The 17676-nt window shown below is 39.2% G+C and overlaps 1 protein-coding gene across 3 annotated transcripts in view; it reads left to right on the forward strand.

The window, feature by feature from the left end:
* The first annotated feature begins 644 nt into the window (after positions 1 to 644).
* Positions 645 to 17676, forward strand: part of LOC150095390 (ER degradation-enhancing alpha-mannosidase-like protein 1) — a 409738-nt gene continuing 392706 nt past the window's right edge. For all 3 annotated transcript variants that reach the window (XM_090410569.1, XM_090410568.1, XM_090410570.1), the window contains exon 1: positions 645 to 1325. In XM_090410569.1, the coding sequence (XP_090266695.1) occupies positions 952 to 1325 (374 nt within the window). In that variant the 5' untranslated portion in view covers positions 645 to 951. The remainder of the gene's footprint in view (positions 1326 to 17676) is intronic.

A 17676-nucleotide genomic window follows, 5' to 3' on the forward strand; every position in this document is an offset into this window, starting at 1 on the left:
ATGTGTATTGTGAGGAGAAATTTCGGAGGTTTGAGGGTCTTCTGTCTCGACCTCCATAACCTGATGAATTTCAACTCTTCCTGGCCATTTCGTGTGCAAAATGTTACCAATTTGCCGAAAAATAGCTAGAAGTTCTTTGAAAGAGAGATCCTCATATGGTGAATCCATAATTAAATCTAGACTTGAAGTGGGGGAAGGATCTGCCTTGTCCCTTCAACCACCAAGTGCTGCACAGGGCAGGGAACAGGAGAGGGCCTGAAAAATGTTTTTGAAGATGAAATAAAAGTCTTACCTGCTCTGATGATCGAGCACTCTGTTGACGCTGGATAATGCACTGACGAAAATTAAGTGACTGTTTATAACAGCAAGCTATTAACTACTATTACAATGAATAATCATAAAAAATCGCTAAAACATATCAATTAAATTCACAATTCATCATCAATAATACCCGATACGAAACACTAACACACTCGACTGATAATTCTAAAATCAGAATTCTCAACATCGACTACTCGAGACGCCATCCTGAAAAATATCCCGTATCAATAATCGACTCAAGACAAGTCGATTGGCATTTGGAATTTAGTTCGCTTGTTTTATGTTACGTGTCATGTGGTAGTTGGCGTAATCAGCTGCTGAAACAGGCGGGTGTTGATATGTGGCAGAGTAGTTATCGTTATCTTATGTGATTAATAATTATTGTCGTTAAACATAACAGTAATAACGTTATTGATAATGCACGTTACGGTTGAAACTTTTCGCTAATTGTGTTTAGTGTAAACTTTTTTTTTGTAAAATCTAGACGATGTGTATTCCAGCTGATATAACAAATATAGCTTCTCTGAAGTGGTAGATATTGTATAGAAAATGTTTTTGTCAAAATATTTACGGAGCCTATAGTTTCATTGATGTGTCCTTGAAAATTTGTGTCAGAAATGATGATCAGCTATGAAGACAAACATTTTCTCATCCGACTTTATTCCACTGTTGGTATTAGCTATTCTTAGCCGTTTTGTGTTAATTTTCCAGTTTCAGTGCCAAGATTGCGTGTTGCACGTAGAAGCTCGATGTCTGGCAAAGTCCACAACTTGTATGCAAAAACATATTTTAAATACCAGACATGCATACGACATCTTCCTGAGCAAGCCAGGAATGTACGAAAAGAAGTACCCAAGGTTTACGGAAGAGATGCGATTGCACATGTTAGATGAAACCCGAAAAATGTTCCAGTTTGGCTTCGATAATTATATGAAATATGCATTTCCTAAAGATGAATTAAATCCAATTCATTGTAATGGTCGTGGTCCTGACTATGATGATCCGTAAGTTCCATTTTCTCTTGATTGCATATTAGTTATTGGATCTGTATTATTAGCAGAATAAGTGAAGTGCCACATCAGGGCTCTCATTAGGGCCAGTGCCTTTTTAATTTGTATATTAATGATGTAGGGAATAATTTGAGAGGACGTATTCATTTGCTGATGATTCAAAACAGAAGAGGCCAGTAGCTAAACGTGATGTAGAGATCCTACATGATGATTTAAATAAATTGCTACAGTGGGTAAAGGATAACAGTTGTCAGTTTAATGTGGCATAATGTAAGTTTATCCACTTTGATTACATTAGTCAGTTATTACATTGATTGTATTAGATTGCAGGAAATTGATGAGGCTAGAGATTTGGGAATAGCAAGTTGAAGTTCAGAAGGTGTATTGCTGAATCAGGCAGAATAGCTCAAAGGATTACCTAGATGAATGTTGAAGCAAGAGATAGGGAGGTTATTATCTTTCTTTTTAAGGTTATGAAGCATGTTCTGTACTGTTTACATCTAGGTTCCTTGAAGATGAGGTGAAGAGGATTCAGAGATTAGTGATCAGAATGGTGACATATCTTTGGAATGCTCCCTATGAAGAAAGATTAAAGTCGTGTGTGAGTTACCAAGTTAAGTTGACAGGCAGAAAAGAAAAGTTACAAAAGAAACATAAGTTTGTAAAGGGATTCTATAAGATTGATATAAATGAAAGATGTATCATTCTTATAAAACTCTTTTACCAAATAGATGAATAGGGAGAGATATAGGATTGAAAGTTGTGTAGGACTGTGGGTAATAAGAGTATGAGGAACTAGATTTTTTTGCTTGTAGAGTGGTGAATGACTGAAATGGATTTCCAGAGGTAGTTATGAGTACTATGACACTGAATGAGTAAAGGAGAGGCATGTTTGTTAGTGTGATAATTCCATGCTGAGTCTTTCCTCTCCATGAAGTTGCTTACCTGTGTAATAATAATAATACATATATAAAGAACTGTAATATTAATAAATTAGGCACAGAGTATTTGGTGTAATGTGGTGACCTTGAGTGTGTGTGTGTGTGTGTGTGTGTTTGATGTGTTGATAGTATCAGAGGATCTACCTATCAGTGTATCCATATTGTCTCCAAATAGACAGAATATCATACAATCTTGATTTGGGAAGTTGCTGTGGAATTTTCACTGAAGAAAGGATACGTGTATGTGTTGAACTACAGGTGATTATGATACACAAGGCAGCTTGAAGCAAATCCATGAGATTGGCAAGGGGAAGATGTTAGCAGTTCATGGGATATGGTCAAAGATTATCCAGAGGAAACAATATTAGACTGTATACCCAGGGTCAGGAGGATAAATCAGGTAGGTGATAGGCGAATGAGTAATATCATTAATCATGAGCAGAAAAAAATATATTGGATGTTATATGAAGTGAATGTGAACAGCTAGCTTACAGGCAGTAAAAAAAGTACAGGCCAGAAGGAAGTGACCAGCATGGTAAGGAAAGCAGATCAGATGAATGAGAGAAAATTAGCCAAGCAGGCAAAAAGTAATCCCAAAGAGTCTTTCTATGTAGTAAGTAAAAAGAAAAATGGAAGAATAACTTTAATCAGTGCTTGATGGTAGAGAGGTGAATAGAAGCTGACAAAATAGTAGTTACCGAGCAACTACCTGTATGGTATGGATTCTTGGACATAACTTATCATTTCTGCTGATGCTTACTGGAGAAAGCATGTCTAGAGATAATTAACTAACTACATTTATTTAGTTAGTTACATTATTGCTATGGCAATATTTTGCCTTGGTCACCTCATGGACATAAACCTAAGCAGACTGACAGGAAGGCAAACAGACTGAGTATGAAAGGCAGGATCCTGTGGTTCTGACAAGCATCTGCCATCGCTACAGTAATGGATGCTTGCCAAAGAACTCAATGCAATGATCTTCCAGATTTTTGGTAAAATGTGGCAGCTGAATTTGTTGAGATTTAGTGAATATAATAGTGCTATGGCAGATTACAGAAACAATCCCTCAAATTTATATATGGTTCTCCAATTCTATATAAAAGGGACTTTTTTTACATTGAATCCAGTGATCTATATCCATGGCATAGTGTGCTACTCAAAAATGACTGTGGTGCAGGTAATAGATGGTATCTGAAGGAACATACTATCTATATTTCTCTCGATGATGGTTTTTACTGTTCTTCTAGTTTATCCAAAGTAAGTTAGTATTCTTTGCTTTTGTAAACTAACTTTTGCAATATTTAGATTACTAAAAGGATTTTATAGAATTGATGCAGATGAATTTTTTCAGCACTAGGCTAGAAAGTGTTGGGAGGAGGGTACAACAGTAGTCATCCCTTGAAGCTTAGTAAGAGGGCTGGGTGTGGACATCAGAACTAGAGTTTTCACTTGGAGAGGAGTGAATTAGTAGAATTGATTGCCAGAGTCTTTGGTGAGTGTAGCGTTGATGACTGCATTCATGGAAAAGTATGTTGGGCATTTAGATATTGTCTGAGGGCTGAGTGTCTCCTGCAGTGAGTCTTTGGACTTCATGGAAATTCCTGAGTGTTAATAATTGTGTAGTTGCATAAATTTACTAAATTATTTATGTATTGTTATATTACATTTAGATTACATACACAGGGCATGTAAGTGACAATTTGCTAATAATTGATTTTAATTATATCATCATCAGACCTCTATGGAGTCAGAAGACTGATTTGCAGTTGCAATTTACAAAAACAGTTTGTATTTTATGTAACAATATAAATTTGAATAAATTTTTCTTCCCTTTGCGTATAACCCCCTTATGTTATTTGTGCATCTCCACAGCTCAGTTGCTATTAGTGATTCCTTTTGGTTGGAGAGATCTGCACTTGAATCCTGTCTGGCATGTGAAGAATCTTTATAAGATCTTTTCAACTGAAGGTGAGTTAGTTGGACTCTTTCTTGTATGATGAAATATCCATTAGTTGGGCTCTCTCTTTTTCCGTTTAGTGTGATGATATACCAAATGGCATATTGCAATGGTGAGATTATGCTAGAAGAAACTGATTAGGCTCGGGATCTTGTAATTCAGGGACCATACAAAGATTACAGATGAAATTGAGGATAATTATAATGCTGAAAAACATTGACATGCAAGAATAAGGAAGTCATTTTGCCTCTTTATAAGGCCACAATATGACATAAATTGGACTTTGCACCTTCTCCACTGTATCTGCATACAGTGGAGAACGTGTAAAGGTGATTGTTAAAACTTATATTGAGACTGGCTTGTAGGTTATGAGGACAGATTGAGAATTCTGCACTGCTTACAGGAAAAAGAATAGTGATATGGTAGACCATCAAATTTCTGATGAATTTTCGTTTAATTGAGGTTGGGAAGAGGTGAGCGCATCCTTGGAAGGTGAGAATTAATGCAGTCAAGAAACGGATGAAAGCTAGTATAATAAATTTAGTTTAATCCTTTATCCAAGTGTAAGCAAATAAAGTATGCGCCTGAAGTATCTTCAGGACTGAGGCAACTCGTGGTAAAGGTGGACTAAGCTGTCATCACTCCTTGTCTCAGTGTCTCCCATAATGCAAAGCACATCTCCTTGCGGACATGTATAATGCTATGCATTAAGGGAAGGGCCACTACCCAGACCGGTTTCGATCTTTATTGAGTCTCGTCAGTGGGTGCCAGACCCAGAAGGTGATACTAAGGCAGAAGTAATGGCTCCCACTGACAAGACTCAATAAAGATCGAAACCGGTCTGGTTAGTGGCCCTTCCCTTAATGCATAGCATTATACATGTCCACAAGGAGATGTGCTTTGTATTATGGAAGACACTGAAACAAGGAGTGATGAGAGCTTGGTCAACCTTTACCACGAGTTGCATCAGTCTTGAAGATACTTCAGGTGCAAACTTTGTTTGCTTACACTTGGATAAAGGATTAAACTTAATTTATTATATTATTATTATTATTCCTGACACCTCCAAGGAGTCCGAAGACTCATCGCAGGAGGACTCCTACAACTATCTCAACCACTACACCGAACCTCTACTACGAATCAATGCCATCTACCACCCACCTCCACCAAAACTGGTATTCTATGTCTGTAAATTGCGTGTGTTCTGAAGGGCCGATTTGCCTATATGCAGGATGAAAAACCCGAGTTTCCGGGAGAAAAAACCCTGCTACCTCCGTCTGAGATTGGCTAATTTACCTTCGATTGAAAATCGTCCAGATAAAGATTCCTCCCGTCGCGACGAGAATAGAACTTAGGCCTATTCCAATCGAAGGGCGCAATGTACCGTCGTTTTTCCAATTGCGCTACGGAGGCAATTATATTATAGTCTAACCAAGTGGGAAAAAACTTCCAACATCTTTCTATAAATCCAGAGTAATTTAATAATAGGGTGGTACACCTTTTGGCAACTCGTATAAGTAAATATGACTTCTCCATTACTTCTGCCTTGTATCACCAATTCTGAGTCTGGCTCCCACTGATGAGACCTCAACAAAGGTCGAAACCGGTCTCGGTAGTGGCCCTTCCCTTAATGCATAGCATTATACATGTCCGCAAGGAGGTGCTTTGCATTATGGGAAATACTGAGACAAGGAGTGAGGAGAGCTTGATCCACCTTTACCACGAGTTGTCTCAGTGGTAAAAACTTTGTTTGCTTACACTTGGATAAAGGATTAAACTTAATTTATTATATTATAGTCTAACTAAGTGGAAAAAAACTTCCAAGGATGAAAGCTAGATTTTTCTCTTGTGGAGTGGTGCATGATTGTAAAGGCTTTCTTCTGGAAATGGTGAGTGCAGGCAGTGAGTAAAAGGTATAACAGTGTGGGTGTTATGTAGCTGCCCTTCATGAGTCCCCAACTACCTGGAAGTGTCTTGTAGTAGTAATAATAACTGCTGAGAGCTGTGGGCCCATGGTGCTGTAGGTTGTTATGATTTTTTTTTGGTGGCAATTTCTATCCTACCCTTGGTTGAATGGTGCCCACTGATTCCAATCCTGGTGGTCATTTGCATGATGTTTTTCATGTGGTTTGTGTTTGCCAGTAACTGAGATATTCATCTCAGTTACTGGCAGTAAGGAGCCTCTCCCTCTCTGATTTCATAGACTAAGTTAAACTTGTAATTTATATATTTAGGAAATTATTTATCCAGAAATATTATATAAAAAAACTGCATATCTCTCCAAGTCATTTCTTATTTATTAACATCATTGTTCTGTACATCTGCTATCGTCAGAGGTGGCACTACTTACCATCAAGTAATAATGCTTTAAATTATATATTTAGTTTAATCCTTTATCCAAGTGTAAGCAAACAAAGTTTGCGCCTGAAGTATCTTCAGGACTGGAGCAACTCGTGGCAAAAGTGGACTGAGTTCACATCACTTTCCTTAGTATCCCATAATGCAAAGCACATCTTGTGGATATGTATAGTGCTATGCATTATGGGAGGGGTCACTACCCAGACCAGTTTCGACCTTAATTGAGGTGCCTTCGGTTGGAGCCAGACCCAAAGGTGATGCCAAGAACGCAGAACGTTACTGTCTATAAGGGTGAAGCATAATGCTTTTAATCCCTGCTATCTGATACGGTTACTGTTTGGGGAAAAATTTATGAGCTATGTGCTCATCCTGAGTTGGGCAAGTTATAGATCTTGAAAGGGAACAAGAATTGCCTTAGGTCATCTATATTTGCATAATTCTGATTCATCATAATTTGTTGCTTGGACTAATTCATTTGGATGTGAGGATGATTTTGAGAAGTACTTTACTGCGAGAGATTGCAGGAAAGAGTAGATATAAGGGACATTTGTGTCTCGATGAAGTTGAACATTTCTGATGTACCATGGTGCATTTAAGATCATTCGTAAGCATTTGTTTTGCAGTCTTTGCAGTTTAAGGATATTTGAGCTTGAAGTATGGCTCCAGGTGGGGGATGCATAAGTGATAATGGGACGAATCATCAACTGGTAGAGGAGCAAACTAGATATTAAAAACTAGATTTTAATATCTAGTTTGCTGTTCCTATTGATAAGAGGGTAAAGCTGTGCTATGACTTTTGATGCTTTTGCACGTAAGGATTTTGTATGCGGGCTGAAGGTAAGTTTTCTGTCTAGCAGTACGTCGAGATATTTGGCTTCTGTTTTCCAGGGAATCCTGATGTTAAATAGAAAGATGTCTTCTTTGGGAGATGTTGAATTTTTTGTGAACAGAAGAGCACTGCTTTTTTGAGGATTTACTTGCAGTCTCCAAATGGAGAACCAGTGTTCCAGTTTCAGTAAGCTATCTTGTAGTTTCTTTGTAACAAGATGCGGTTTAAGAGATCTGACCATTGGCATAGAGAGCAATGATGGATGACATCGGGTTATGTGGGATGTCTGCCATGTAAATCGAGAAAAGTATCGGCGCCAGGAGGGATCCTTGAGGCACTCCAGCCAAGATCTGCCACTGGGTAGATACCGCCCCATTTAGTTTAACTTGCATGCATCTTCCAGAAAAAAGGACTTAATGAGGTGGATCAGATCCAATGGAATGCCGGCTAAAATCAGCTTGTATAGGCCAAAGTGCCATAATTTGTCGAAGGCCTTTTCTAAGTCAAGAAAGACTGCTCCAGTGTATTGATGCCAGTTAAAGTTGGTGATAATGTTCAACTAATCAATGGATCTGTTGAGTAGTGCTATGGAGTTTGCGAAAACCAAACTGCTCGAAAGATAGGATATTTAACTTGTTTACAGAAACTTGAATTTTGGAGAGGATGACTTTTTCAGCGATTTTGCCCAAATTGGAAATCAGACTGATGGGGTGATAACTTTGTGGCAGCTGTGGGTCTTTACCAGGCTTATAAATTGGGACCACATCTGCCAACTTCCAAGCATAGGGAAAGTATTTGAATCTAAGCATGGCATTTATTATTGTTGTAAGATGTACGATGGCCTTTTGGGGTAGCAGTTTAATAACTTTATTAGGGATGCCGTCAGGTCCAAGAGCTTTTTTATTTTTTAAATTTTGTATGATGTCGTAGATTTCGGCTGGAGAAGTAGGTGTGAGTTGGCTGGTACAGGTATCACACTGTTTTAGTACGTATCTGACGTGGCAGTGGATTTTATAAATATGATTGAAGTTCAGGTTATCATATGAAGGGCTGCACTGCTTTTCTAAGTTTTTGACTATAGTTTCAGCTTTTTCAGCATCTGAGTGAACTATGCCTAAATCCGATTTGAGAGGAGGAAGACTTTTATTTTTGATATTTCTTAACAGTTTCCAAACGGTTTGATCACCGGGTGAAATGGAAGCTAATTTATCTTCCCATAGTTTGTTTCTGTGGGCTTTCAGTGCATCTCTAACTGCACTATTCAACCAGTTGAGTGACATTTTATCTTGAGGAGTCCGCTATTAAAGTATCTTTTTATTGCCTTATTTTTCTCCCTGATCAAACTCATGATATCTTCTGGAAGTCTTTTAGGCTTAGAAGTAGGTATATTTGAGGTAATAGATGATAAGGCTGCATTGATTTGTTGAGTAAATTTATTGACTGCAGAATCAATTTCTTCTTTAGAGTTAATATGATGAACAGGACCAAAGTAGTTTGGGAGCACATTGGATAATTTTTCCCAAGGTATGAAGGTGCGGGGGGAACAGTCTCTTCTGATTGCCTAATTGGAGCAGAATAGGGTTGTGGTCAGAGGTTAATTCGTCAAGTGAATCCAAGTTGTACTGCAATTTGACATTTTGGAGGACAACTATATCTAGGATGTCGGAGGAGCCAATTGGACTGAGATGAGTTGGTATTGAAGAACCAACCACAGCTATGCATTTGGAACTTGAGTAGTTAAACAGTATGCAACATTTTTATTGGTAGATTTACTGTTCCAAGCAGGATGTTTTGCATTGAAGTCTCCAGCAATGATGACCAGTCCTCTTACGCCAAGGATGGCATCCATATCTGAGGTCAACAATGTTTTTGTTGGAGGGTTGTAAGCAGCAAAAATTTTTAGGTTTCCAACTGAGTTTGTGAGGACATTAATGTCTGTGATTTTGAGGTTGGTGGTTGCAGGGTTGGTTATTGAATGATGGTTTATATAGTTTTTGAGAAAGGTGGCTGTACCTCCACCTCTATACCCAAGTCTGTCGTTTCTGTAAACCTGATACCCTCTGATTTTTAGGTTGTCAGCAGGCCTCAGGTGAGTTTCATTGATTAGAAGTATATACGGATTATATCTGTTATCGAATTCCTAGATTTCCAACACTTTGTTTTTGATACCGTTGGCGTTCCAAGCGATAATCCTAAGCGAATCTGGAGTGATTTTTTTCCTATGCATCATAGAGTGCAGATAATATGGATTGAGTTTGCTATAAAAATCTTTTTGTAACACTTAGTGATGGGTTTGTGTTGCTGAAATCTTGCAGTATATTTGCAAGAGACGAGGTGATAATAGCTGATAGATTTGAATGTGGATTAGCCAGGTTCTGGTTTTGTACCATCTGTTTAGAGCGGGCCACATCGGCATATGTTCTCGTTTGATGTTGAAAATTCATTTTCTTAAGGGGCTCAGTTAATGATGAGTGAGCATCTGTTGTCATGTTCTCACTTTTGGAGGACTGAGGAACTCGAATTTCAGGAACTCTCGCACTATGAGGACCGCCACAATTAGCGCACTTAGCCGAGGTGGATTTTGGCTTAGCGCAAGTGTTTGTGGGGTGATTCTCTCCACATTTTAAGCATCTGTACTGAGCTTTGCACAACTTTTGGGCATGGCCAAACTTCTGGCATCTACCCAGAAGATGCTCTTTTCCTCAATGGTTCTGGGGTGATTTTAAGTCCACAGATTGACTTTAGATTGTAAATATCCTTGTAAATGTTATGAATCTTTACTAAAACTAAAGGCATAGGTGTCTTATTTGATCTGAACATTCTACTGTCCTTTATGGGAGAGATCCTGTAAGTTGAGGTCAGTGACTATTTCATCCATGTCAATATCCTCGGAGACTCCTTGGAGGACCACTTTCAGATTTTTTTTGGAGGTAAGTGAAAATGTATGGTATTGTATTCCTCTTGCATCCAGCTCCTTTGTAAGATTTCTATAATCAGCCACCATGGCAGGCTGAATTTTTATGCCCTCATCTACATATTTGGTCAAGCTATAATTTATTTGTAGGTTAGCCATGGTGGTTTTTAGGATTGTCCATCTCTGCTTCTCCATTAGTATAATATGTGGAACCTTCTCATTGGGAGAGTCTTCGTCCATACCAACTTCATTTGTTGGTTCAGAAGCGAGAGTTTTTCGCTTCTTACAAGCACGAGTTTCTTCTTGATCAGTGGGATTAGAGGCAGACACCAGTAAATTGAGCTTTTCCTCCAATTGAGGAGAGTTCATTTTCTTCATCATCAACTTCGGGTAAAGAATATAAGTTTAGGTAGCCAGGCCATTCTTGTTCAAATTTTTTAAGAAGCTTTTTAACGAAAGTGAATGCTAGCCCTTTGTCAAGAGAGTCGACGATGATGTTGGGATCAATCAAGTTAGCAGGCCATTTCAGTTTGAACTTCTTTTGAAGTTTATTAATGAGTATGATAGTCGGCTCTTTGTCAGGCAAGTCAGTGACAACGTCCAGGTCAGGCACACTCATATATAAATCCGCAAATATAAATCCCACAGGTCTAGAGACCTGCCAGCAAAATTTCTGTGGAGAATATCGCAGCCGTAGAGAAATGGCAGCAATGCCACGTGTTGGCTAACGTAATAGTCTACCAGCTAAACAATATAAGTGCAAAAATAGTCACAAAATGCTTACCTCTAAAAATCATTCGGAATCCCCCCCCCCCAAATTGCATTAATCAAAACGCAAGATTAGTAACAAGTACACGGTAAACTCTCTTCATGATAGGTGCCATTTTTCACTCTTACCTCGTGATACCAAGATTGAAGCAATGCAGAAGTCATATTTCCATATGCCAGTTGCTAAAAGGTGTCACATCTTATTATTAAATTACTCTGGATTAGAGAAAGATGTTGGAAGTTTTTTCCCACTCGGTTAGACTATAAATTATATATTTAGTTTAATCCTTTATCCAAGTGTAAGCAAACGAAGTTTACACCTGAAGTATCTTCAGGACTGGGGCAACTCGTGGCAAAGGTGGACTGAGTTCGTCACTTTCCTTAGTATCCCATAATGCAAAGCACATCTCCATGTGGACATGTATAATGCTATGCATTATGGGAAGGATCACTACCCAGACCGGTTTCGACCTTAATTAAGGTGTCTTCGGTGGGAGCCAGACCCAGAGGTGATACCAAGGTTGAAGCAATGCAGAAGTCATATTTCCATATGCCAGTTGCCAAAAGGTGTCACACCTTATTATTAAATTACTCTGGATTAAAGAAAGATGTTGGAAGTTTTTTCCCACTTGGTTGGACTATAAATTATATATTTAGTTTAATCCTTTATCCAAGTGTAAGCAAACAAAGTTTGCGCCTGAAGTATCTTCAGGACTGGGGCAACTCGTGGCAAAGGTGGACTGAGTTCACATCACTTTCCTTGGTATCCCATAATGCACAGCACATCTCCTTGTAGCCATGTATAATGCTATGCATTATGGGAAGGGTCACTACCCAGACCAGTTTCGACCTTTATTGAGGTCTCTTCAGTGGTAGCCAGAGGTGATACCAAGGTTGAACCAATGCAGGTCATATTTCCATATGCCAGTTGTCAAAAGGCAACCTGCATTGCTTTAGCCTTATCTGTGTAGTGACCCTTCCCCAGTCCTGAAGATAATTCAGCACATCTCCTTGTGGACATCCATAATGCATAGCATTATAGATGTCCACAGGGAGATGTGCTTTGCATTATGGGATACCAAGGGAAGTGTTGTGAACTCAGTCCACCTTTGCCACGAGTTGCCCCAGTCCTGAAGATACTTCAGGCGCAAACTTTTGTTTGCTTACACTTGGATAAAGGATTAAACTAAATATATAATTTATAGTCTAACCAAGTGGAAAAAAACTTCCAACATCTTTCTGTAATATTGCTTTATTGAGGTCTCTTCAGTGGGAGCCAGATCCAGTGGTGATACCAAGGTGATACCTCTTGATTTTTTGATTAGCAGTTATTACCCTTAGTTGAATAGTGCTCTGGACTGGTGGTAGGATTATACTGGAAAAATCTGATGAGGCTAGGGATATTGAAGTTCAGGGGGCCATATAGCAAAGATTGCAAATGCAATCTTTGCTATATATCCCCTGAACTTCAAGTCTTGTGACTTCATGGATTCACAAGACTCGTCATGAGAAGGCAGTACTAGTCAACACAGTCTGTTACAACTCCTTATACTCATCCAACATTTGCACTTTCACCACCCTCTCAGGCAGTGCATTCCATGCTCCTACCACCGTCCATGCAAAAAACTTCTTACCATTTTACTCACTACTTCCTTTTATATCCAGGGATGGCTCCTTGTTCCTTTCCTATGTTCTACCATGTGAAAAATCTATCTAGTGTTAATCTGATAACCCTTCAACAGCATAAATATCTCAATCATACATTGTCTTATGTCCACCAAACTCTGCAATCTTCATGCCCTCAGTTTGTCCTAATAACAGCATTGTACAATCTTAATATCATTATCATAATATCACCACAACCTTTCATCTCTTCTGTTTTCAATGTCCTTCTCAGTAGTATAGCAATTCTTCGAGATATCTTCATAACCCAATATATGAACTGAACTTAAAATTTCTATCTACTATCACCCCAAGAACTCTTGCTTCCTCCACTTTTTCCAGTTTGTTTATTTCATATCCAAACACAGTGGTACAGTTGTAAGTAATTATCATCATCATGTCTTTCTGTGCCTACTGGCACATAAGGCTGCAGTGCTGGTTTTCTATCTGCCCCTGTCCCTCACAGCTGCTTTCTTCAGCCCATCTTTCCTCCTTCATTTTGGATTCCATCATTCTTCTCCAAGTTAATTTTGGATGACCTCTAGAGCATCTTCCTTCTGTAGCCCAACTCAGTGCTACCTGGGGAATTCTGTTTATCCCCATGCGAAGAACATGTCCGGTTCATTTCCATCTTCTTAGGCAAATCTCTTCATCTATTGATTTGGAGACGGTTTTCTTTAAAAGTTTCTCATTTGTAATTGTATTTGGCCAGAAGACTTTTAAAATTCTTCTTAAACACTTGTTTTGGAAAATGTCCAATTTATTACTTTGTGCCTTGGTAAATTTCCAAGTTTCAGAGCCATATTCAGAGCCAAATCTATTGTATACATTAATTTTCACTTTAACTGTAATATTTGATGCTCTCCATAATTTGTTTAATGACCTGAAACAATTTTGTGTTTTAGCAATTCTTTGTAAAATGTCTTCGTCAGTGCTGCCTTGTTTATTTATTACTGATCCATGGTATTATATAAAAGTATCAACATCTTCAATTGTTATATTTTTTGACTTAATTTCTTTATTTGATTTTTCATTTATTCGAATGCACTTCGTTTTCTTCTTGTTTATATGTAGACCCACAGTTTCTGCGCAGCGAGCAAATTCATCAGTTTTTAGCTGTAAGTCTTTAACTTGGAGGACAGGAGCACAAGGTCTTCCAGTGTGGATGTAAAGTCCCAACGTATTCCTCTCAATTGATGATTAATCGAGTTTTTCATAATTCAATCAATTAAAATTATAAATAATAGACCAGATAGCACACAACCCTGCCTAACTCCGGTTTCAATGATAAAGAAATCTGCAAGTTTTCCATCTACTTCCACTCAAGACTTGCTGCCATGATACATATTCTTAATAATGTTGAGAAATTTATAAGGTATTCCGTATTCTTCTAATATTTTCCAGTTTCTCTCTAGTTACTGAGTCGAACGCTTTACTGAAATCGATGAAGTTTAGGTAAAGTGGCGCTTGAAATTCTATACATTGTTTGATTATATTTCTAAGAGTGAATATTTGTTGGATGGTTCTGCAACCTTCCAACAGAGAAAAGGAGTGATGAGAGCTTGGTCCATCTTTACTACGAGTTGCCTCAGTCCCGAAGATACTTCAGGTGCAAACTTTGTTTGCTTACACTTGGATAAAGGATTAAACTAAATTTATTATATCTCTTCTTAAAACTAAAACTCTTCCTCGCTGGTCAGCGTTTTTCTTCAAATCAAGAGGTGATTGCAGCTGTACAGGGGTATTTTGCAGATCTTACTGAGAACCACCACAGGGATGGGATAATGGTGCTGGAGCATCACTGGAATAAATGCATTAGTCTTATAGAAGATTATGTTGAAAAATAAAAATTATTTTGAAATTGTTTTTTCATTGTTAGGCTGAGAACTTCCTCGTATCGTCCTCAGATCATCCTCTTATTTTTTAACTTGTATGTTAATGAATGACATTGGGACTGGCTTAACTGAAGACGTGCAAGACCTTTGCGGTCAAATCCATGCCTCACAGAACCTTTCATATCCACTTCACCAACATCCGTGGCCTCATTTCCAACCTTAATAGCATCCATTACCATCTGCAGTCTGCTAAACCCCACCTACTCTTTTTTAACAGAAACTCTGATCTCACCTTCCCCCAGCACTATCCACCTCAACCTCCCTAACTATACACTATTTAACTTCTTTCGACCCAAGGGTGGCGCATATATCCGCTCTGACATACCCTGCCAGAGAACACCTAACCTAGAATTGCCCAACTTTGACCTTCTTTGGCTAAAGCTATCCCTCCCCCACTCAGTCAAATTCATCTGCTGTCTCTATCGCTCTCCTAATACCACCAGTCATTCTGAGCTCTTTCACTTCCTCTCCCTAAAAGTTGATTTTCTCCAGTCTCACTCTCCTAACAGCGAAATCATCCTCCAGGGTGATTTTAATGTCCATAACACCAATTGGTTATCCTCTTCCAGTGGTATAGATCCCGCAGGCAGAGATGCTGAAACATTTGGCATCACTAATGACCTTACACAAATTGTTCAAAAGCCGACCAGAATACCAGATAACTCGACCCACTCCCCAAATATCCTAGATTGTTTCCTTACTAATGACCCCTCTAAATATGGAGTGAGCCCCCTGGGTAATTCTGACCATAACCTAGTGCTCATCTCCTCTCCCATGCAACAACTCTAACACAGTCACTCCCACACGAGTAGTTTGGCATTATAACAGTGCCAAATGGGACAGCCTCCGAGATTACTATGCTTCATTCCCATGATTGGATTATTGTTTTCGGTCTTCCAATCCAAACATATGCACCGAACGTATCACCAAAGTGATCTCCACTGGCATGAAAACATACATTCCCCACACTACTCTGAACTGCCGTCCCCAAAAAGCCTTTGGAGAACCAAACTAAACCCTGGTTCTCCAAAGATATGCCAATGCGATACAAATGAAAAATCAGGCATACCATAACTGGCTCAAATCAAGAACTCCAACCTCCTTCAATGCCCATACTGAAGCCCAAAAGAGATGCAAGAAAATTATCAATACTTCTAAAACGGAATTTGAACAGGTAAAAAGCAGGAAGCTTGCAGCCTGTCCAAATGGCAGCCATCCCTTTTGGTCTCTTGCCAAGGCAATCGGTCGTAAATTTTGCTCTACACTACTCCCACTTCTATCATACCCAGATGGCTCAATTGCAGCATCACCCACAGAAAAAAGCTAATCTCCTGACCTCACACTTTGCCTCCAATGCACACATAACTGACAATGGCAAATGCCCTCCAGTCATTCCAACTGCCCAACATACAATGCCCCCAGTATCCTTTTGCCAAAAAGATATCGTAAACCTGTTGTCTAAATTAGACACAAAAAAGTCTCTTGGCACTGATGGCATTCCTCCATTGTCCAGAAGGTCTGCACAACAGAACTGTCTCCTATCCTATGCCATCTGTATACACTCTCTTACTCCACTGGTATATATCCCAAAGACTGGAAACTGACCCACATTCAACCCATTCCTAAAAAGGGTGATAAATCACTACCATCTAGCTACCGCCCTATCTCACTCACTTCAGTCCTATCTAAAGTGATGGAGAAAACCATAAACTCTCAACTCCTACTCTACCTCGAAGGTACCCAACTATTAAGTGATCACCAGTATGGATTCCGTCGAAACTGATCAACAGGAGATCTACTCTCATACATCACCCATCGCTGGACAAATGCCATGGAGAAATTTGGTGAATCCCAAGTAGTTGCAATTGATATCTCTAAAGCCTTTGACAGGGTCTGGCACAAAGGCTTACTAGGCAAACTGCCATCATTTGGACTGTCTCAGGACTTCTGCAGATGGATTGCCAGCTTTCTGTCTGGACGAACACTATGTGTGATGGTAGTGGCTCCCTATCCTCTCACCATCTAACTAATGCTGGGGTCCCACAAGGTTCAGTTCTCTCACCGACCCTTTTCCTTCTATATATCAATGACCTACTTCAGTTAGCCTCTAACCCAATACACAGTTTTGCAGATGACAGCACATTACACTCCTCCCTCTCATTTGACAAACCCTACTCTACACAACTCACTTCGACCCATAGAACATTAATCACCACTGCCCTTAATTCTGATCTCCAAGCCATCCTCCAGTGGGGCTCAAATAACCTTGTCAACTTCAATGCTAGTAAAACCCAGTTCTGTCTTATCTCTCACATAAAAGAACCATTTTCCCCCAACATTGTTTTTGGTAACACTCAAATTCCCAGACAAGATGAGATTTCTCTTCTCGGAATTACCCTGACATCAAGACTCTCCTGGCATAAATACATCACAACCATTGCATCCTCAGCTTCCAAAAAAACTAGGTTTTCTCTTTCGCTCAAGATGCTACTTCACCTCTAAACAGCTGTTAACATTATACAAGTCACATATCCGCCCAGCTATCGAATACTGCTCTCACATTTGGAGTGGGGCTCCTAAAAGCTCCCTCAGAATGCTTTACTCAATACAGAGGAGAGCAATTAGACTGATAAATGACCCATCTCTCACTAACTCGCTCCCCTCACTTTCACATAGATGCTTGGTCTCTGTGACTTGTATATTCTATAAATATTTCCATGGGAAATGTTCATCTGAAACTGCATCAATAATTCCCCCACTCTGTACTAAGCCCATTGAAACACGTACAGCTGCCACCCAACATCCTTTCACAGTACACCTTGAAACTCACAGAACAAGTTTCTTCTCCTCCTCCTTCATCCCTGCTACTGCGGTACTGTGGAATAGTCTTTCCCCTGACGTATTTCCCAAGGAATACAACATACAGGCTTTCAAATCAAATGTAAACAAGTTTCTCTTTTCCCAACCCACTACCCATATACGGTACTAATGTACTATAGGTTGACCAGCTAACCTCTC

Source organism: Typopeltis vanoorti, chromosome 20 (genome assembly GCF_054136105.1).
Source record: "Typopeltis vanoorti isolate ZY-2024b chromosome 20, IOZ_Tvanoo_1.0, whole genome shotgun sequence".
NCBI classification, from domain to species: domain Eukaryota; kingdom Metazoa; phylum Arthropoda; class Arachnida; order Uropygi; family Thelyphonidae; genus Typopeltis; species Typopeltis vanoorti.